Source organism: Parasteatoda tepidariorum, chromosome 4 (assembly GCF_982258835.1).
Source record: "Parasteatoda tepidariorum strain Cologne lab strain chromosome 4, Ptep-v5.0, whole genome shotgun sequence".
Classification (NCBI taxonomy): Eukaryota; Metazoa; Arthropoda; class Arachnida; order Araneae; family Theridiidae; genus Parasteatoda; species Parasteatoda tepidariorum.
This window is the reverse complement of record NC_141758.1, coordinates 10,836,650-10,859,827: the sequence shown is the minus strand read 5'-3', so window position 1 is coordinate 10,859,827 and position 23,178 is coordinate 10,836,650. Positions and strand designations below refer to the sequence as shown.

Genomic DNA, 23,178 nt, shown 5'->3' with positions numbered 1-23,178 from the left:
GAGACTAATGGCATTGGAGCGTAGCGACAAGACAGTATTACATATTAATATGTATGCTTTATTTTTTAAAGAATAGTGGTGGTCAAAAAGATTTTTAATTAAGTTTATAAATGCAAGGAATACATAGAAAGCATATATTTTACTACCACTTTAAATATAGAAATAAAATTTTACGCCAAATGCGTAAAAGTTGGCAGGTATGCAACCGCAATTTGCCGTTCCACAAAGGGTTATTAAAAAATGTAACTTTGCTGAATGGTAACACAGGGATACAAATGTTTTGTTTCATTTATACGAATATTTGGTATAACCTAATTAGGGTGTGGGAATTTCAAATCTGAAATTAGTTTGAAGGCTGCAGTTTTTTTCAAAATGTATTTCTTTCTAGTTTAACTTAATTTTTGTCTGAATGTAAACGTTAATAAGGAATATGCAGGTTTATTTACAAATAGGTATAGGTTTATTTACATTTAACTTGTCTGTTTCTTTGAAAATAATAAAGACAAAAAACATGTAACCTTAACGTATCGCATTATAATCCGAAATGCATTCTTCCCTTTTTTCTACCGCTACCTACGTAGTAGAGAAGTGGAAATACGTAGAATCCCTGCGTGAAAACTGTAACAGACATATAACGGCACATTTCTTATTAAGTTTCTTTTCCGCAGAAATGGTTCCAATAGTATGGTCAAGAGAGCGATCAAAAGTTTAGTTCGCTTAATGTTATTTTTTGCGTGTTTTGCAATATCCCGATGAATTTTCAAGCTCATCGAAACATTTTATACACAGTTACAAAATTAATTTACTCAAAGATTATTCTACTCAAAAAGTGGCTTTAAATAATTATCTATCATTTATTATTATTTTTGTGAATCTTCTAGCTCATCGAAGCATTTTATACACAGTTATAAAATTAATTTACTCAAAGATTATTCTACGCAAAAAGTGGCTTTAAATAATTATCTATCATTTATTATTATTTTTGTGAATCTTCTAGCTCATCGAAGCATTTTATACACAGTTATAAAATTAATTTACTCAAAGATTATTCTACTCAAAAAGTGGCTTTAAATAATTATCTATCATTTATTATTATTTTTGTGAATCTTCTAGCTCATCGAAGCATTTTATACACAGTTATAAAATTAATTTACTCAAAGATTATTCTACTCAAAAAGTGGCTTTAAATAATTATCTATCATTTATTATTATTTTTGTGAATCTTCTAGCTCATCGAAGCATTTTATACACAGTTATAAAATTAATTTACTCAAAGATTATTCTACTCAAAAAGTGGCTTTAAATAATTATCTATCATTTATTATTATTTTTGTGAATCTTCTAGCTCATCGAAGCATTTTATACACAGTTATAAAATTAATTTACTCAAAGATTATTCTACTCAAAAAGTGGCTTTAAATAATTATCTATCATTTATTATTATTTTTGTGAATCTTCTAGCTCATCGAAGCATTTTATACACAGTTATAAAATTAATTTACTCAAAGATTATTCTACTCAAAAAGTGGCTTTAAATAATTATCTATCATTTATTATTATTTTTGTGAATCTTCTAGCTCATCGAAGCATTTTATACACAGTTATAAAATTAATTTACTCAAAGATTATTCTACTCAAAAAGTGGCTTTAAATAATTATCTATCATTTATTATTATTTTTGTGAATCTTCTAGCTCATCGAAGCATTTTATACACAGTTATAAAATTAATTTACTCAAAGATTATTCTACTCAAAAAGTGGCTTTAAATAATTATCTATCATTTATTATTATTTTTGTGAATCTTCTAGCTCATCGAAGCATTTTATACACAGTTATAAAATTAATTTACTCAAAGATTATTCTACTCAAAAAGTGGTTTTAAATAATTATCTATCATTTATTATTATTTTTGTGAATCTTCTAGCTCATCGAAGCATTTTATACACAGTTATAAAATTAATTTACTCAAAGATTATTCTACTCAAAAAGTGGCTTTAAATAATTATCTATCATTTATTATTATTTTTGTGAATCTTCTAGCTCATCGAAACATTTTATACACAGTTATAAAATTAATTTACTCAAAGATTATTCTACTCAAAAAGTGGCTTTAAATAATTATTTATCATTTATTATTATTTTTGTGAGTCTTCTAGCTCATCGAAGCATTTTATACACAGTTATAAAATTAATTTACTCAAAGATTATTCTACTCAAAAAGTGGCTTTAAATAATTATGTATCATTTATTATTATTTTTGTGAATCTTCTAGCTCATCGAAGCATTTTATACACAGTTATAAAATTAATTTACTCAAAGATTATTCTACTCAAAAAGTGGCTTTAAATAATTATCTATCATTTATTATTATTTTTGTGAATCTTCTAGCTCATCGAAGCATTTTATACACAGTTATAAAATTAATTTACTCAAAGATTATTCTACTCAAAAAGTGGCTTTAAATAATTATCTATCATTTATTATTATTTTTGTGAATCTTCTAGCTCATCGAAGCATTTTATACACAGTTATAAAATTAATTTACTCAAAGATTATTCTGCGCAAAAAGTGGCTTTAAATAATTATCTATCATTTATTATTATTTTTGTGAAAACGTTTCAAAAAATTTCGAGTTTTAGAGATAAATGAATTATTAAATAATTTTAAGAAATGTAATTTTATATAAATAAAAAATACTGCCTCCTTTTACGTGACAAATGTTGAGATAAAAATGATTTAGTTCAAATTTTAAAAACTACCGTTTTAGAAAATAAAATATATTTAATATATTTTTCTAACCGTTTTCACTCGGAACTGGAGGGTTAGCCCATTTTAAAAAGGTATCTGTTAGAAATACATTTCGCTGGTGGATACTGAAAATAGAAAAAGGAATATAATTCTGCATATAGGCATACCTGCCAACTCTCCCGGATTTTGCGGGAGATTTTATTTTCATATTTAAAATGATAGTAAATATATACTATTTTTTCTTTTATAAATTTAATTTTTATATGATTTTGATCACCACTATTCTTACAAAAATTAAGCTTATATATTAATATGCGTTACTATTATGGTTGTCAACTTAATTTTTTTCAAATACAACGTATTTGTTTGCTTAAAATTGAAGTTTTAATTCCATTTTAATACCACTGGGAAAAATGATAAAGGAAGGGATTAAAAGTTGGCAGGTATGATATAGGTCATTTCATTGAAATGGTTAGACAAAGTGTACTTTTTTTCAAAAGTTGTGATGTTATGCGTTGAACATCTTCATTTGAAACACATTCCATAAAGGTATCTGCTAGCAATATATTTGGCTGGTGGCGAACCACTTAATCTCAACATTTGTGTTCATGTAAAATGTTTTTCCTAGTGGTAGTAAACTACAGCAAGAATTGTTTTTTTAAAAAAAGTTCAAGAATTGGCATTTATCAGGATATAGGTTGGTCTTGCACTTAAAGCACCATGTTGCTAGGTCTTTAATTTTTTTCCTGGAATAAATCAAGTGCAAGGGATGCCTGATTGATTTTGTGATAGCTACGGTGTCATTGGCATACAGAGCAGTGGCGTTTTAGGCTTTCCTCTTGTTCTTTTTAGGGGAAAATCAGCATAGATAAGAAAGTAAATCTGTCCAAAAGTATTACCTTGAGGCAAGCCGGCTTTAATGTTTCTGTATGAGGAGTAAGTATTATTAATTTTGATTCAGAATTGACGATAAGTGAAATATGAATTTAGGCGTAGGAGGAGATCATCAGGAATGCCCATAAGAAGTAATTTTACTATAAATTCCCTTATGCAACACTCTATCTAAGGCTCCTACACTATCAGAGCTGACCTATCAAGCAATATTGGAGCAAACAAGTTCGCAAGTTAATGTTATGTTAGTATTAGTTATGCTATTACAGAGATGCCAACTGCTCTGGACACGGCAAAATAATTTAAAAAGCGGTAAATAACTGCTAAGCAAATTTTGCAAATAGTTGACAATATTTGCTTGCTTTTAAAAATGTAAAGCTTGTCAAAACTACTATAAAGTGGTGAATTATATAAGTCTACGCATTGTTTAGAGATAGTGGTAGATTAAAATCTACTAAATCGAACTTATTAAACCAAGAATTACAATTAATAAACTACCACTTGAAAATATTTATTCGCTGTGCTTATGTTAGCTCTTTGCTCCAACAGTAAATGATAAGACGGCCTGTCTAATTCAGGGGCTCTAACTCTATCGAATACCTTAGTTACGTCAAGCATGAGCTGTAGTGTAGTTTCGTACTTGTATTTGACTTGCTGTTACATTCCAATATGTTGATATTTTGTTTTGTAATAGAGAAGCGGGTGCGGAAGCCCTTTTGTTGTTTGGGAATGTTTTTCGGATAGGAAAGCTTTGCTGAATCCTCAAGTTGGTCTTGAATAACAATTCTTCCTCTTTTCCCGATTTTTTTTTTTAAGATTTGGGAGAAGGCTAATGTAGTGTTAGTTCTTAGGAGATGCATCATGTCTACCAGGTTCAAGAAAAAGTATAATATATTTGATATTTTCTTTTACTCATAAAGAAGGTATATATTTTTGAGGCAAGAAATGGCTGATTTTTTTAAGAGACGAAATTTCAATCATTAGATTCAAGGTTGCATCAGGACAAGGCGTTATTAAATGTTGTGTTTTTGAGTAATGTTAATAACTTCTATATCGGTAGTTAGTTAAATAGAAGTTGGAGTATCGAAATTTTCGTTATGTTCTTTTTGTAAGTTTCATAAACTTGTTAGTACCGGGGCAGGAAATGCAGCAATTGAACTCGCTCCTAAAGCGTTGACGAAAACTTCGATTCTATCATTATCAATGTTCATTTTTCTGTTTGGCCCATTAAGAGGAAAATTGTTTGAAGAAAATATTTTGAGTGCTCTGCTCTGGTCTTTCTCCAAATATGTTAAGATTATTGAATTTTCTTCAGCGTCTTCAGTGTGTATCTCTTCAGTTCTAAGACTATAGAGTTTCTTATGACAAAGATCATTGCAATGTTTAGAGCACGTGGCGCTTTTCTTCCTCCTTTGTTAAGGAAGTTAAGTATTTTCTTTTTTGTTGTTGTCAGAATTAGAAATGCGCTTGTCAATATCAATATCTTTTTCTGATATTCTTTTTGGATTTGATTGAGTTCTCTATTGTGATCAGGAAACTTATAGTTATTTATATTGATGCGAAACAGTTCAGTTGTATTTTTATGCGCAGTTGAAGAAGCAATTCTGAGATCATCAATTGAAGAACTGATGTTATCATCAGTTGAGAAAATATTTTGATCATTGTTTAATTATATAAATATTATTGCGGAGAAGAAGCTAATCAGTTTTTTTTTCGGAAGATATTCTGCTCTTTACTTTTGATGTTAGTGGTGACCTGCACAGGGTATTCGTTGCTATTTCTTTAACCCTTTCGCGCCGACTGTCACAAATACGTGACAGCATAAAACAGTATCAATCAGGGTAAAAATATAAAACTGGTAATCAAAGTATTTCTTTAGCAGTTTATTTGTGGGCGGAGTTATAATTGTTTGATTTATTTAATTAACCAATACTTTGTTCAAAATAAAACTATTTAGTTATACTTTGAATTAACGTTGATTATATATATGATTAAACTAACAATAGTTAAAGTAAAAGCGAAGTAAGTCTGTCAAATTAGCAACGACTACATTTAAGTTACCGCTTTTTATTTAATTACAACTTGATTCTGATTTTGTACGAATGCTTTTCTGAATCACCCGTCCCCAAGGGGTTAATAGTATCTATTGTGAAAGATGAAGAAAGGTTTGTAATCACGATGTCAGAGGTATAACGACCAGAAAAAGGAGCTGATTGTTGAGGAGCGTGAATGGTGAGTCTTACTTTTTTGGTAATTTTATGCAGTTGATTTTCGAGTTTGCTATTTTTCCTACCTTCCGCATAGCATTCTTAACGTTGAAGTCTCCAAAGCAAAATGCGTGAAAACAAAGGACCATCCTGAATAACTTTTGATCTAATAATAGGATTTTAACGTTCTAGAACCCAATCTCATTTGATCAAGGGGGTGACCTCAAATATGTAGTTAGAGCAGACAATATTTTACGGCATGAAATTAGACACAAAAGCGCACTTTCTCTAAATGAACAAACCGCTTTAGAACGAATTTCGGATTTCTGACCCAAAAAATATAGGTAGCCGCAATCTGTTAATTAAGCTCCCCTTAGGAGAGTTTTCCAAAGTTTGGACCCTTTAATGAGTTTTTTTATGCGTATTGCGCCATATCTAGAGAACTTTTTAAACGAATCAAAAATTTTTTTCACACGATTACAAAATTAGTTTATCCAATTACATGAAAAAGATAATAAATTTTAGTAAATCTTTATTATTTCATTAATTAATGGTCGAAAATACTTTGAATTGCAGAGTATACAACTTTTTACATTATTTTAAAGAATGTTATTTTACACAGCAAAATACTAAGTTAAATCGGAATCATGAATTTTTTCCCGTCCATTTTCACGCAGATGCCCCAGCAGAGTTGAAACGATAAAATTGTGTATCGCACATGGGACTGCCATCAATATTTTTCGTTTTTTTTCTTTCCATTATCATCGTCCATTGTGAAGATATTGTAACCAAACGATCACATCTTGATGATTCAATTGAATCTTATTTTAGAGAAGTAAGTATATTTCATAAATTTCTAACAAAAGAAATTATTTTCCTGATATAAATTGGAAGAGTGCATTTTAAAATAAAAATAAATGGCAAAGATTAGGATTTCTTTTCGACGACAAGAGAAATGTTGATTCGTATGAGATTGTAAAGTTATTGTTTTTCTGTACGTTATTGCAGCTGAATTTTAATTCTGAAAATAGCTGTACTTCCTAAATGTTTTTGGTGATAAATTTTTGTGCTCGATACAACAAGAAGTTTGTTCATAAAAGCGTTCATGTCTTATATATTTTCAAGTCGGATCTGACGCAGTTATAATCTAATGCATTAAGGTGCACCGACGAGGCGTCCCAGAATTATACCCTCTGTGGAAGAGAACTTGTTTCTTAGAAAGGAAGGTCAACAAGAGAAAAAAAAAGCATAAGTTAATATTAAGTTAATAGCTTTCTTAGGATAGTTCTTTTGCATCTTATATAAAGTTGCGATTTGGCATTAAAAGAGTTTAAGGCCCAGGCAGCACATTCGTCTTTTTTTTTAAATATTATTATTGATTGTGGGTGTTACAATTTCACGTCGTTTGACCTCTCTATTGGAAACTAAGAACTGGTATTTATCAGGATATAGTTTGGTCTTCCACTTAGAGCTGCGATGTCTTAAATTTTTTTCTCAAATAAATCAACTGCAAGGATGCGTTTGGTTGATTCCGTGATTATTGTGATGTTATTGGCACACAGAACAGTGTTGTTTAGGTTTTCATAACTGATGGGGAAATCAGCAGTAAATAAAGAGCAAATTCGTGGTCCAAGAGTATTACGTATGCTTTTTTAATGATTCTGTATGAGGAGAAAGTTATATTGATTTTCGTTCCAAATTATTGACTAGAGAGATATTCGTTTAAGATTTAAGGGACATTATTAGAAATGCTTATAAGATGTAATAGATAATGTATCCCTTTATACCACAATCCATCGAAAGCCTTAGCGACGTCGAGCATGAGCATAAGGATATAGCAATATCATACATCCAAGTCCCCATAGTCGCCTGCACCCACAATCATCTGTCCTCTGATCATCTGCCCGTTCAACTATCTGTTGTCTACGCACTCAGCAGTCTGAAAAACCGAAACAAAAAACAGACTGGAACTTGTATCAAAGCATCCTGACCATAAATAATAGTAATCTACCAGACCATAAATAATAGTAGTCAACCATACACGATCACCTCATGAAAAAACTACCAGAACAGTTCAGTGCCAGAACAAAATATTAAGAAAAATAACCCGCTCCAGATGGTTTATCCGAAATGCAAACATACACAGAGATCTAAAAAATCCCAATTCTTTCCGAACACATCTACAAGCTGAAGCAGATTTTTCCAACCATGCAGTAAATTGTGAAGCAGCGAATTTTAATCAGATTTTCACCTTCGAGAACTTCAAAAAAGACCAACAACTTAGACCAATAGCAGCACATTTTTCATCTGATGCATCTTACCATCATTATCAACATAAATGGTAGTGCACTGCCGTGGTTAACACACCCGCCTGAAGTCCTCCCGGTCCCCGGTTCGATCCCAACTGGGAATTCGCTTTTTCGAAATAACGTCCTAGGCATCCAGTTCATAATCTCAAAAAATCATCAGTGTATCCTCGATCAGTGTATCAGTGATGATTGCGAAAACCAACAGTCAAACATAGCTTAAAGCAAGAAGGAAACAACATCAACAAACTTATAAACTCTCAATATTGAACTCTAAAAAACTTTTAATATTTATTTTATAAACTATATAAACCATTTTTCAATAGATTGATTAATAGATTTAAAGTATTCTTATTGTTATCATAATTTCATACCTCAACTTTTAATTTATCAAGCAAAAGTGCTTGACCACTTTTGTATAGCTACCCCAATTCAATGCTTTTAAATTTCACGATGTATGGAATAAGGGTGCCCAGTTTTTCTAAATACAGCAAGCAAGCAGGATTTAGAGTTCGGTATTGCAAGCTGGGTACACAAGTAGGGGTCTTGCGAAACAGAACCCTTCTATCGGCCGATAGGTTCCTTCGGGTTAAATTACTAGCGAAGACTTGTGATGCCAATTACCTCATCGAAATAAGTAATTATTCAAACAGCGAGATGTTTTCTTGAAGCTAAAGCACAGTTGACTTCATTTTTTGTTAATCACTCCTACCTACAGTTCATCTTTGAAGCACGATGGCAGAGTGAAATTTTTTCTACACTTAATTTTGTACTCGTCCTCGCCGTATCCAATTTCATGCATGTTTCCATCACTTTATATAATAAATATATATATATATATATATATATATATATTACTAACCCAAATAATTTTAATATCAATGGACTTTGATTCAGTTTGTAATCATATAATTTACGGAGGTGGCCTTTTTGGCCAGGTACTCCGGTGCACCAAGTATTAATTTCCGCAGTTCCATCACTTTATGATGAATGGGAAAAGGACCATTATGGCCTCAGATGTCCAGTTCCAAAGCAAAGAAGACTTCAGAACCGATATTAATAATTCAAGGAACAAAACTTAAATTTGCATTAATTGCACTCATGAGTTAATGCAGCAGACAATATCTTAAGAAACATAATCAGTCATATAACCGCCTATTTTTTATTAAGTTTCTTTTCCGTCAAATTCGAATTCTGTTCAATTCCCATAGTATGTTAAGGAGAGCGATCGAAAGTTTAGTTCTTTTAATTTTACTTTTTGCGTCTTTCGATGAATTTTCAGACTCATCGAAAGACTTTATACACAGTTATAAAATTCGTTTACCCAAAGATTATGCTATGCAAAAAATATCTTTAAATAATTATTTATAATTATATTTGTGAAAACGTTTCAAAAAAGTTTGAATTTAAAGGAATATAATTTCATGAATCGTTTTAAGAAATGTAATTTAAAATAAATAAAAAAAATTGCTTCCTTTTACGTGACTTATGTTAAGATAGAATTGAAGTAGTTTAAATTTTAGAAACAACCATTTCGTAAAAAAAAATATTTAATATAGATTTTAATTTTGTTGCAACTTAACCTTTTTGACACAACAGGTAAAGCATTCGTACAAAATTCAAATAAAGTTGTAATTAAATAAAAAAAGCGGTAACTTAAATGTAGTCGTTGCTAATTTGACAGACTTACTTTACTTTGATTATTGTTAGTTTAATCATTTGCTTTACCTTTTGGCATTAACACATTATTTCCATATGCATGCAACACAAGTTTTGTATCAATCAGTTTACAATATTGTGACAATTTAAGATTGTTATACATTTTTAAAGGTAAAATGTATACCTGTGCACCTGTATCTAATTTAAAATTTACTGGTTTACCATGAACAGATACTGTTTTATACCAAGTATTTTCAGAACACAAATCATACATTTCATTAATATTTAATGAATCAATATACAAAGATTGGGTTTCATTATTATTATCAATAAATTCATGAACAGCATTATATTTGTTACGAAATTGCCTATTTATCAGCCTCAGAGACTGACACTGAGAGGCAAAATGGCCTTTTTTTCTACACACATTACACAATCTGTTGAAAGCTGGACATTCAAATTGTTTGTGCCATCGTCCACACTTCCTACATTTAAATGAATCACTTTCACTCGATGATGGCTTTTGATTTAGTTTCAAAGCATCAATTTGGCACTGAAGTGAGTCATCATGTCTATGAATCACCTTGAGCTGCTCTTTGCTCACTTCAGATGCCCTGACATATTCCGCAGCTTTTTGCAAAGTCAGTTGCTGTTCTCTTAATAGACGTTCTTGTAGCACTTTATCTCGAATCCCTACTACAACACGGTCTCTTATGAGAGATTCTTCCTGCGTCGAAAACTCACATGATGCAGCAAGCGTTTTCAGTTGAGTTAAATACACATCGAACGATTGGCCTTCTTGCTGCGAACATGAGAAAAATTTATAGCTCTCAAAGACAATATTCCGCCTAGGAACGCAATACTCTTGGAATTTAGCAACCACGTCAGTATATTTTTCAGACGACTCATCCCCCTCAAATGTAAAAGTAGTAAATACTTCAACACCTTCATTTCCAAGAAGATTGAGGAGAATGGCAATTTTCTTTCTATCCGGCTTCTCATCTTTTTCAGTAGCAAGCATATAGTTCTGAAACTTTTGGTACCACCTCTTCCAACTTTCTGCAACGTTACCAATTGAAAAACTTATTTCTTCTGGCGGCTTAAAACTTTCCACCTTTCGGTTTATTCTTCTCACACCATGTTATGTTCAATAAACACACAGTTTTAAATAAATATATAACTTTATTAATAGTCAAGAATAATTATATGAAACATGTTAAACCTCGTGGTTCCGTTCAACAACAACCGCTGACGTCACCCCTGGTCTGTTGCCATCCTCCTAAGGTGTATAATATAATCGATTACGATTATAGGACACACTCCTGACCAAACTATGGGGACCACATTTCCCAGTTTACGGCTACCCCCTATATTTTGAAGATTAAAAAGCCAAATATGTAAAAAAAAAAATAATATATATACACTGGTGTGCAAAACTTAAGCAACAAGTGGTTTTTCGGTCACAGCTCTCCAACAAAGTATAAGATAGCCATGAAATTGCAGTATAATATGCACGTAATTCAGTAGAAAGATTATTTGTATGCAAATTTTAGAAATAAAACGTCGTAGGTGATGTAAGTGTACGTAAACCTTGAGGGTCGGCACGCGCAGGTCAAAGCTGTGATAAAAGGATGAAGAGCACCGTAGTTAAAGACATTCGTTGCAAGTGATTTGTTTTGTGAAACATGTCTTCAAGAAATCGTTTAGACCACTTTACTCGAGGAAGAATGATTGGGAAGCTTGAGGAGGGGCGTAGTGTGACCAGTGTCGCCGAAGAGTTCGGGATCAACAAAATGATAAAAAAAAAGCGGTAAATAACTACGAAGTCAATTTTACTAATATTTGACTATTCTTACTTGCTTTTAAGGACGTGTAGCAGGTCATGACTACTAAAAGTGGTGAATTATATAAACCTACGAATTATTTAGAAATAATGGTGGATAAAAATCTACTAAATTGAATTTATTAAACCAAGAATCACAATTGATAAACTACCACTTGAAAATATATATTTGCTGTCCGGAGCAAGTTGGCATCTCTGCACTGTATGCCAATGACACCGTAGTTAGCATAAAATCAGTCACACTCTGAAATAACTAAAGTGCGTGGGGCACTTGATTTATTCCAGAGAAAGAAATTAAAGATATCGCAACATAGTGCTCTAAATGGAAGACCAACCTATATCCTGATAAATGGCAACTCTTAGGGCCGGGATAGCCTGGTCGGTAGAGCGCTGGGCCCATGTCCAAGAGGTGGTGGGTTCAATCCTTGCCGGCCGAAGACAGTAAATGGTTACCGATGCACGTTAAATCTGTCGAGTCTCAAAGTCCTCCATGTTCCCGTAACAAATCAATATCTCTTGAGATACTGAGTCAGAATTTTCCTTGTCTTGGATTAGTCAAAATTACAAGGCTACGGAGATGAACATTAGTAGTCGTAAACCCATGAAATTGGGTCGGCTGTTCAACGATGGTTATAAAATAAAATCGTAACTCTTAGATTTAAAAAAAAAAATTCTTTAGTTTACTACCACTGGGAAAAACATTTCGCAAACTCAAATGATGACACACCTAGCAGACACTTTTTGTAGAATGTTTCGAATGAAGAAGTTTTACACCGAATATCGCAACTTAAAAAAAAAAAAACTTTCCTAACTGTTTCAATGAAATTTTCTTTCTTTTTATTTAGTACCTACCAGACAAACGTATTGCAAGCAAGTACCTTCATCAAATACACCTCTGGCGTGGTCTAATAACCCGTAACACATATTGGAAAATTAAATTCTTTATTAAATATATTTTATTTTCTGTAACGGTAGTTTCTACTATCTGAACTACCTCATTTCTATTTCAACATTTGTGAAGTGAAAAGAAAACAGTAATTTTTTATTAGTTTAAAATTGCATTTCTTAAAATGACTTAATAATTCATATACCTTAGACGGCCTCAGTCCATTCTCCATTACTATACAAATTTTCAAGACATTGTTTTCTTTCCCCCCCCCCTTACAGGCTTTACATCTTCTCCATGATATGATGGTTTGGCGAAAGGACATTAAGTGGTTTATTTAAATAGAAATTTACAATATAAAATATGTTTACTTTCTCGTTAAGTTAGTAATTTATTATAACATTAATATTTAATAATTTTTTAATAAACATCTATTTAAATACTGCCACAAATAGAAGTAATAAAAAAGAAGTATTTTTCAACAAATAATCTTTGCCGATATTCATCTATAAACTGAAACATTTATTTTCCTTGTGAGCATAATATTTATTTGTATTCGCTTTTTTTTTCCAAAGCAGTAAAAATTGCACTGTACATTTAACACACAATTTTATTTTTCACTGAAGTAAAATAATTTATCTACTACTTTATATTAAATTTCCTAATCTGCTAATATTGTTTTTTCTCATACAGTTTGACATGATGAGCAACATCAAATTCAACGCCTAAACTTGCTCACCGATTAGTGTCATTAATCAAAGAATTACAGGAATTGCTCAAAAATGAAGAAGTGCTACGTCTTCTGCGGGATATCATCGGGGAAACATCTCAATCACAGTGAGTTCTATTTTTATTTCCAAGACTCTCAAGTTAAATTCACTGAACTTTTCACAGTAGACTTTTACTTCTGTTAAATTAAGCTACATCAAATTTTATTTTCTGAAAATATAGCCAATTAATGCATATGTATTTATCGACTTATGCACGTTAAATTCTTTTGCAAATTCTATTGTATTTAAGGAACAATATTTCTCTAATAAAATATATTTACTGCATTTTCTCCAAATATGTTATTTTATCATGAATCAAGGTATAATTTATCTATATTCATCAATTATGTTCTTCATTTTTCAAAAATCAATTATTGTACATATCAAATCATGTTATATCTTTATTTTAAATTAAAGTCTACAATCAATATTTCTAATGTTATGTAAAAACGTCAATTTGTCATATTGAATTTTTCATTGTTTTATTATTTCACAAGCGAACGGCTTGATTTTTTTTTAATGGCTACCACAATGTATTCGAATGAACTTCAATGTATGTCATAATTAAATATGTGCTAGTTAAAATATAGAAATTTAATTAGTGAAATATGTATCAATTTATGTTAATATTTATTTATGTCAACTTACGTATATATATGTCAAATTATGTTTATATTTATATATGTCAACTTAGATTCGATGAATCAGATATTCAAATGTTATATTTACTCAAGCAAAGTGCTTGTTTTTCTATTAGCTACCACATCGACTGCTAAATTCAAAATGTTATTACTATAAATTTTCTGTAAATTTCTAGATGTATGGGATAGGGGCCGCTAAGAGGCCCAGGTGCCCAATTTTTGTAGATAAAAGTAAGTAAGTAAAGTAAGTGTTCGGTCTTAGGCGAAGCGCCATCTGTAGCAATTGTTGTGAACTGCTCAGTTTCTCTTGAACTCTTGTTTGAGCCAGTCGTGGCTTTCATTGCAATAGTGCAATGATTTTGGTTATTTACAATTGTTAAAATAAAATATTGTTTGTTGAAATTTCGTATTTAATGAACCAGCGCACTGTGTACAATCGTGTACATAATAAAGTGATCCTAGTGGACCCGGAGGTCGTACTTTCGAACTTTCTGTTTGTTGTGGAATGCGTAGTTTCATTTCGTTTTCTTCATAATGAGCAGTAGTAGTGAAGAAGACAAAAAATCAGAAAAGACTGTGCTTAGTCGCAGAAAGGGTTATTTGAAAGGTCGAATAACCAAATTAGAGACATTTGTTCGTGAGAAAGCCGAAACAGCTGGACTATTATTGCTTCAATGCAAATTAGAAAACGTTTTGGACACTTGTGATAAACTAGAGAAATTGAAACTGGATTATTATGCCACCCTCGATGAAAAAGATTTGCCCAATTTTGAAGCTGAAATGGACAATTTAGAAGAGTCTATAGAACATATAAAGGTAAGCTTGCAAACCTTTATATTTAAGTTTCAACATAGTGAAGTGAGAGGCAATGATTCTATTGTAACTAAAGTGAATTTGAAGTTACCAGATATTAATTTGCCTACATTTAATGGACAAGTTGAGCATTGGTCAAGCTTTAAACAACAATTCGATAGTTTAATATCTAATAATTCTTCATTGTCTGATTTACAAAAGTTGATTTATTTGAGATCGTTGCTTAAGGGCGATGCTAAATACATAGAAACTAGTGAAGATTCATTTGAATCTTTAATGAAAGTTTTAATTGATAGATATGAGAATAAGCGTATTGTGGTAAATAGTTATATTTCTAATATTTTAAACTTTGAAAAGTTATCGTATGATTCTTTTAAAGACATAAGAAATCTTATTGATGTGTTAAACCGTAATTTAAGAGGTTTAAAACTTTTGAAATTAGAAAGTAACGATTTATGTTATCAATTGCTAATGAATATTATTCTAAAAAAAGTAGATAAAAATACACGTAAGGAATTCGAAATGTCTCTAACAACTTCTGATTTACCCGAATGGGATAAGTTTTTGGACTTTCTTCATAAAAGAGCTCAGTTATTAGAGAATTTACAAGGTGTGCAGCCAAATAAATCGAAACTTCATCCCGTAAATAAAAGTAAATCTTTTATTCTAAAATCTAGTTTGAAATGTTTGTTGTGTAAAAAACCGCATGAACTGCATAATTGTCCATTATTTTTAGATCTTTCCACTTTAAAAAGGTTTGAAGAAGTTAAAAAATTAAGGCTTTGCATTAATTGTTTTGGTAATAATCATAAACTTTCTAATTGTTTTTCGAAAGTTTGTTGTAAAATTTGTAACTGTAAACATCACGATTTACTTCATAGAGATAATTCTCGCCCGCTTGAAACTATTAAATCAAGTTCAGATATGTCAAAACAAACCCCCTCCCTGGCGCCAAATGTATTGAGTAATATTTCTGAAGCCGGTGAAATTGCTGACTCAGAGAAATCGAAAGAGAGTAGCGTCTCCCACGCATTCTCAACTCGTAGTCTAAATAGTAATAAATTAGTTCTTCTATCTACTGCCTTAATTAACATCTGGAGTCCGCTTAAAAATAAATATGTTTTAATAAGAGCATTATTGGACAATGGCAGTCAGTCGAATTATTTAAATTCTGATACTTGTTTTGATTTAGGATTGAAACGAGAAAAAATAAACATTTCTGTTAGTGGATTGGGAGAGAATAAAATGAATGTTAAGTGGAAAGCGACTTCTTTGATTTGTAATAAGGATTTATCTTTTTCTTCGCAAGTTGAATTGTTATTAGTTCCTAGAATTACGGGCTTGATTCCATCGACTCCCATTAAAATTAGTGAGCATTTAATTCCTGATCGTGCGTTATTAGCTGATCCAAATTTTGAGATACCGAGTAAAATAAACATGATTATAGGAGCTGAGCTCTTTTATGATATTTTAAAGGAAGGAAAAACCAGAGTTTCTCCTAATTTGTTATTCCAAAATTCTGCTTTTGGTTTGATAGCAACGGGTAAGGTTCATGAGAACAATTTAAATTCCTTTTGCGGTTTAACACATACCTCTGAAAATATTGAAGATTCCCTTCAGAAATTTTGGGAAATCGAAAGTGTTTCGTCAGATATGCTTACTGGTGAGGAGGAATATTGTGAAAATCATTTTTTACAAACTCATTATCGCAACGAATGTGGTAGATATGTGGTTCAAATGCCACTCAAAAAGGATCCCCAATGTTTAGGTGATTCAAAGAAACTAGCTTTAAAGAGATTGAATAATATATATAGAAAGTTAGACTGTAATCCTGAACTTTGTAACTTATATAAAGACTTTATGCTTGAATATCAAAATTCAGGACACATGCAACTAGTTGACACCGATATTAATGTAAACGCTAGTTATTATATTCCCCATCTTGGCGTACATCGCCCTGACAAAACTACCACAAAATTGCGCGTCGTTTTTGATGCTAGTGCGCAAACATCGAGTGGTGAATCACTTAACTCTATTCAAATGAAGGGGGGCGTGCTTCAGGATGATTTATTTTCAATTATGTGTAGATTTAGGAAACATCCTGTAGCCTTTACGGCTGATATTAGAGGTATGTTTCGTACTATCTTATTTGATGAAAATCAACGAGATTTACAAAGAATATTGTGGAAATTGAATAAAGATGAAGAAGCTAAAATTTACAAGCTCTGTACTGTAACCTATGGTACTACCTCTGCTCCATTTTTGGCGACGCGTGTCTTAAGACAAATTTCGATTGATGAAGGGAAGGATTTTCCCGTTGCAGCTCGTGTCGTCCAAAATGATTGTTATATGGACGATGTAGTCTCGGGGGCTAATGATATTTCTTCTGCCTTAGAGTTAAAAAATCAGTTAATAAACCTTCTTCATCGGGGTGGCATGAATTTACACAAATGGTCATCTAATGAACAGTCCTTGTTAGAAAACTTACCGTATGAAGACCAGGAGTACCATTTCGATATTAAAAACAACGTTAAGACTCTCGGTGTGATATGGAACCCAAATGCAGATTTGTTTCAATTTTCAATTTCAGATAGCACTAATCTGACGAACTATACTAAAAGAACAGTTTTATCGTGCATTTCAAGACTGTTTGATCCATTAGGCCTCTTGGGGCCGGTGATAGTGAAGGCCAAAATTTTTATGCAAAAGCTCTGGCTACAAAAACTGGACTGGGACCAGGCACTGCCAGACTGCAAAGTTAAGGAGTGGGAGAAGTATGCTTCCTTACTTCTCTGTGTGAAAGACATTAAAATAGACCGCTGTGTAACGAATGGAACTGTTTCCTCCTTTGAAATCCATGGCTTCTGCGATGCTTCGCAAGATGCATACGGTGCAGCGATTTATTTACGATGTAAGAATGAATTGAATCAAGTGACTATTAACTTACTGTGCAGCAAGTCACGCATAGCGCCGATAAAAAAGTTGACGATTCCTCGTTTAGAATTAGTGGCGGCTGAACTAATGTCCAAACTTCTACAGAAACTGTTAAAAGCTCTTCAAATGGATATACAAAGTGTCTACTTGTGGTCGGATTCAACCATAACCTTGGCGTGGATACGAACTGATCCATGTTTGTTGAAAACTTTCGTATCGAATAGAGTGTCCAAGATTCAAGAAATCACTAGATTATTTAAATGGGGACATGTGCCTTCCGAACGCAACCCTGCTGACCTTATTTCGCGTGGTGTTACTGCAGACAAAATCTCAAACTCTGAACTTTGGTGGCATGGCCCTTCCTTTCTAAAGACTGAGGATTACAAGCAATTCGAACATTCTCCTTCTTCCAGCGATGAATATATGGTTGAACTCAAGAAAAATTCTGACCTTAATTTTACTGAGAAAAACACCTTTATAATTGATTTTTTGAACAAAAGCAATAGTTATATGAAACTAATCAGAATCTTAAGTTTTATTTTCAGGTTTGTAAGAAATGCTAAAAACCCAGCAAAGAAAACTACGGGACCGATTTCGAGGGATGAGTTAAAATTATCCGAATTGTTTTTGATTAGAGAAGTACAGAGGGATGAATTTTCTTCTGATATTGCAGATATTCAGAAAGGTGCAATTTCTTCTAAGAGTAAGATTAAATCACTTAACGCTCTTTTAGATGCAGATAGAATATTGAGGGTGGGTGGTCGTTTGGCCCACTCGCAGGTAAGTTTCGATGCTAAGTTTCCCATTATTTTGCCTGCGGGTCATAAGCTTACATATTTAATTATGTTGTATTTCCATTTAAAAGATTTGCATCTTGGTCCCCAGGCATTACTTAATTCTGTTCGCCAAAGGTTTTGGCCAATTCACGGAAGAAATCTTGCCAGAAAAATAGTGCACGAGTGTGTTACTTGTTTTAAATTTAGACCTGTAGCTATTGATCAATTAATGGGTAATCTTCCATCTTATCGATTAAATCCTGAGTTCACCTTTAATAAATCAGGCTTAGATTTCTGCGGACCGTTTCTTGTCAAGCAAAAAAATCAAAGAAAAGTAAGTTTTCAAAAAATGTATGTAGCAGTTTTTGTGTGCCTTTGCACTCGGGCAGTACATTTGGAAATTGTCTCGGACTTAACAACTGAGGCCTTGATTGCCACATTAAAAAGGTTTTTTGCAAGAAGGGGGAAATGTTCTATTTTAATGAGTGATAATGCGAGTAATTTTTGTGGAGCTCGGAACGAGTTAAAACGGTTATATAGTTTGGCTCAATCTCCGGAACAAGAATTAATTGATTATCTGTTAACAGAAGAGGTTACTTGGAAATTTATACCGCAACGGGCCCCCCATTTCGGGGGTATTTGGGAAGCAGCAGTGAAATCCTTTAAAACCCACTTTAAAAAGACTGTTGGAATTTCTAAACTAACCCTTGAGGAATTTTTGACCCTTGTTACGCAGATAGAGGGAATTTTAAACTCTAGACCAATTACTCCATTATCTACAAATGCAAATGATATGAACGCTCTGACGCCAGGTCATTTTTTAATAGGGCGTCCAATAACTGCCCCCATAGAACCCGAAATCACTCCAATTCCAGATAACAGATTGTCTAGATGGGAAAGAGTTACAAAATTGACTCAAAATATTTGGAAAAGGTGGCAAAGAGATTACTTGTCTAATTTACACGAGCGAACTAAGTGGCAATTTTCGAAGGATAATGTTACCCCTGGTACAATGGTTCTAGTTAGGGAAGATAATCTTCCAGTATGTCATTGGTTAATTGGTAGAGTTGAAGAAACTATAGCTGGCAAAGATAAAAAGGTTAGGGTTGTTTTAGTGCGAACTTCTAAAGGTTTATTTAAAAGACCAATTCATAAATTGAGTATTTTACCTATTGAGAACACTAAATAGTTTGGTAATAATTGTAACCTCATTGAATTATTTTTTGTTTATATTTGTATTGTATCATTGTATTTTAATAATTTCCTTTAAATTTGGAATTGTGCATTCATTTAATATGGAAACAAATAATTTTCTACAGTCCATAATTTTATTCTATTAATTGAAATCAAATATTTCTAATAATTTTATTGTTATTCTTATAGTTTCAATGCATATTAGTTATTGTTGAAATATGTTAAATATTTCAAGGGGCCGGCATGTTCGGTCTTAGGCGAAGCGCCATCTGTAGCAATTGTTGTGAACTGCTCAGTTTCTCTTGAACTCTTGTTTGAGCCAGTCGTGGCTTTCATTGCAATAGTGCAATGATTTTGGTTATTTACAATTGTTAAAATAAAATATTGTTTGTTGAAATTTCGTATTTAATGAACCAGCGCACTGTGTACAATCGTGTACAGTAAGTAAAGTTTGACATGATGGGAAAAATTAGTATCAAATAGACGTATAATAGTAAATGGTGGAATATAAGCAATACAGTAGTTGAATTTTTACTGTAGCTGAGAGTAATAGGCGACGGTACTTTAACATATCTGTTGTTATGGATGGTGATTTCAATATAAATGTAAACAATAACAATCTCGAGCTCAATTTGTTTGTCTAAGATAGGTACTCTCACAGCCACAAAATCTGCGGCAGTCTGGTGTTATGGAAACAAGAAGAGGGCATTTTAGGGAGGGTAGCTTCGAGGAAGAGGTTTCCTTTTCTCTCGCCGAAACTAGTCCTAAAGAAGAACCCCGCACCCTTACTTGAGATAATGATACCTCGTTACCATAGTCACCGCCACAGCTCCAGATGAATGTCTGGCAGAGTACCTATCTCAGACAAGCTGGAATGTTTCATAGGAAGATGTTTTACGCAGAATATGACAACGTTAAAAAAATAAACTATATTCAGAAATATTTTCCTTTTTTTTATTTTCAGTAGCCAAAAGTATTGCTAATAGATACCTTTTTTTAAGTTATTAACACTGTGTATTTACAATGAAAAATAAAACAAAATTAAAAGTTATATTAAATATATTTTATTTTCTGAAACAGTAGTTTCTAATATTATTGAACTACCTGATCTTTATCTCAACATTTGCCACGTGAAAGAAAGCAGTATTTTTTTAAAATTATTTAAGGCTACTTTTTGCATAGAATATTATTCTTTGGGAAAACGAATTTTATAACTGTGTATGAAATGTATCGATATATTGCAAAACACGCAAAAAGTAAAATTAAGAGAACTAAACTTTTGATCGCTTTCCTGACCATACTATGGGATTTGGACAGAATTCGAATTTGGCTGAAAAGAAACTTAATTTATTGTAAATAAATTTTTCGAAATTTTTTAATAAATTAAACTTTTATTTTTTGTAATTTGACATATTAAAAATAATGAAATATCATAAGAAATGCAACATTATTACTGTTGTCTCGTGGCGACACTTTTAAAAAGTGGGCGTAACTTTCCTAATTCTAAAAGGTTTAATCTTCAATTCGCTACCAATTTATTTGAATTTTGCACAATGCGGAGTAGTTTTTACTTCTAGTTATTCTAAAAAAGAACTCTCCCCTCAGCACTAATAACAGGATTCTAATTTTTAAAATGCTTCTCACCCCCCTATTAACATATGCAGCACCCACCTTCGGGGAGGGGCTGCGAAGACAAATCTTAAATTCTTACAGAGTGCTTATAATAAAACCCTCCGCAATATCACAAATTCAACCTGGTATTTCAGGAACACAAATATCCGTAATGATACCTGTACGCTTAGTCTTCTTGACTTATACAGAAATAGATCTCTTAAATATTTTCTTAAGAGCACTGGAAACTCCAACCCCCTTATTTGGTCTTCGTCTAATTACGACCCAGAGGACCCTAAGTGCAGGAGACGGCCTAAGGCCATTCTCCATCACTATAAAAATCTTCAAGACATCGTTTGAGTCGTATTTCTGATTTTTCTATCCCCCTGACTGACTCCTCATGTCCTCTATCATCATTACCCTTTTCCACATTCTTGGGTAGGCCCAATCCTTCGCAGAATTACTGCGGCTAAATCTGATTCAATTTACTAATACAACTACTAACAATGCTAATCACTCACTGCTTATTTGTCAATAGTTATAAATTAAAAATGAATAATAATTAATAATAATTAATTTAAAGAACTTATGACTTTATCTGTTTGCTTACGTTTTTACCTGTCCGTACCTCCCTGTTCTATTTTTTTACCGCAATATTATTTAGCTACCTAACATTAAGTTTACTAACCCAAATAATTTTAATATCAATGGCCTTTGATTCAGTTTGCAATCATATAATTTACGGAGGTGGCCTTTTTGGCCAGGTACTCCGGTGCACCAAGTATTAGTTTCCTCAGTTACTATTGAAAGTGGATTCCAAGAATGATTATACTAAAATTTTCAACAAGAACAATTTGAAATGTATCTCATAGTCATATTAAATAAATAACAAGAAAATAAAATATCTACCACTTTTTACATTTTAGTTGCCTGTGACTTAAATGTGTATCTTTTGTAAGGAACACGACTTCAGCGTGGTTAAAAGTACCTGTGAATTAAAAATAACTGTTTGTTATTGAAAAAATCATATTGATTATTTTGTACAGTACAAACTAATTTATGGTATCGTAAACGTATTGTCTACTTCTTCCTACCACTTTCTACGTAGCAGAGAAGTGGAAACTCAAAGTAGGCACACAAATTAAATTTTCAAAAATTCCGGATAGAATAATATTATTAAATTGCGTAAAAACTGTGTTTGGTAGAGTGAAATTGATTGCGAATTTCAAATCAGAGACGAAAGAATAACCAAAATTTCGGTTAATAACCTAATGCATTAGCACCATAGCGTGAATAAATACACGTTTTGTTTATCTGAAAACCATACGTGTCTTTTCGCGAACAGAACTTTCAGATGCTTATCTACATTTGTGATTATAATTGAACCACTTTTTAATTGTTGAGAAGCAATTCAAGAGCGATACGAGAACAGAAGAAATTGTCAGATCTGAAAGAAGAATACCTATCAAGCAATCTTCTGAACTCACGAAAAGTCCTTTTTATTATTAATTCCATTAACAATTTTCTTTAAAAAAATAAGCTTTTTCTTACCGCTCTAATGAAATAGACCATACACAGAAATATTTTCCATTTTTAATTTTCATTGTCCACCAGAAAAATGTTTTGGTAGCAGATATTTTTTAGTTAATGTTTTAATTACAAGTACGATAATCAGTAATTAAACAAGATTAAAATATATATTAAATATATTTTATTTTCTGAAACGGTAGTTTCTAAAATTTGAACTACCTCATTTCTATATGAACATTTGTCACGAAAGAGGAAGCCGTATCTTTTTTTATTTATTTAAAATTACATTTCTTAAAATGGTTTAATAATTAATATACCTTAAAATACTGGGTAAACGAATTTCGTAACTGTGTATAAAATGTTACGAT

At 32.0% G+C, this 23,178-nt stretch overlaps 1 protein-coding gene across 1 annotated transcript; it reads left to right on the top strand.

The window, feature by feature from the left end:
* The first annotated feature begins 14,486 nt into the window (after positions 1-14,486).
* On the top strand, positions 14,487-19,664 carry LOC147810678 (uncharacterized). Its single transcript, XM_087160466.1, has 3 exons — positions 14,487-18,085; positions 18,245-18,479; positions 18,585-19,664. Exons 1-3 carry the CDS (start codon positions 14,487-14,489, stop codon positions 19,662-19,664), a joined length of 4,914 nt encoding a protein of 1,637 aa, XP_087016592.1.
* Positions 19,665-23,178: the final 3,514 nt, after the last annotated feature.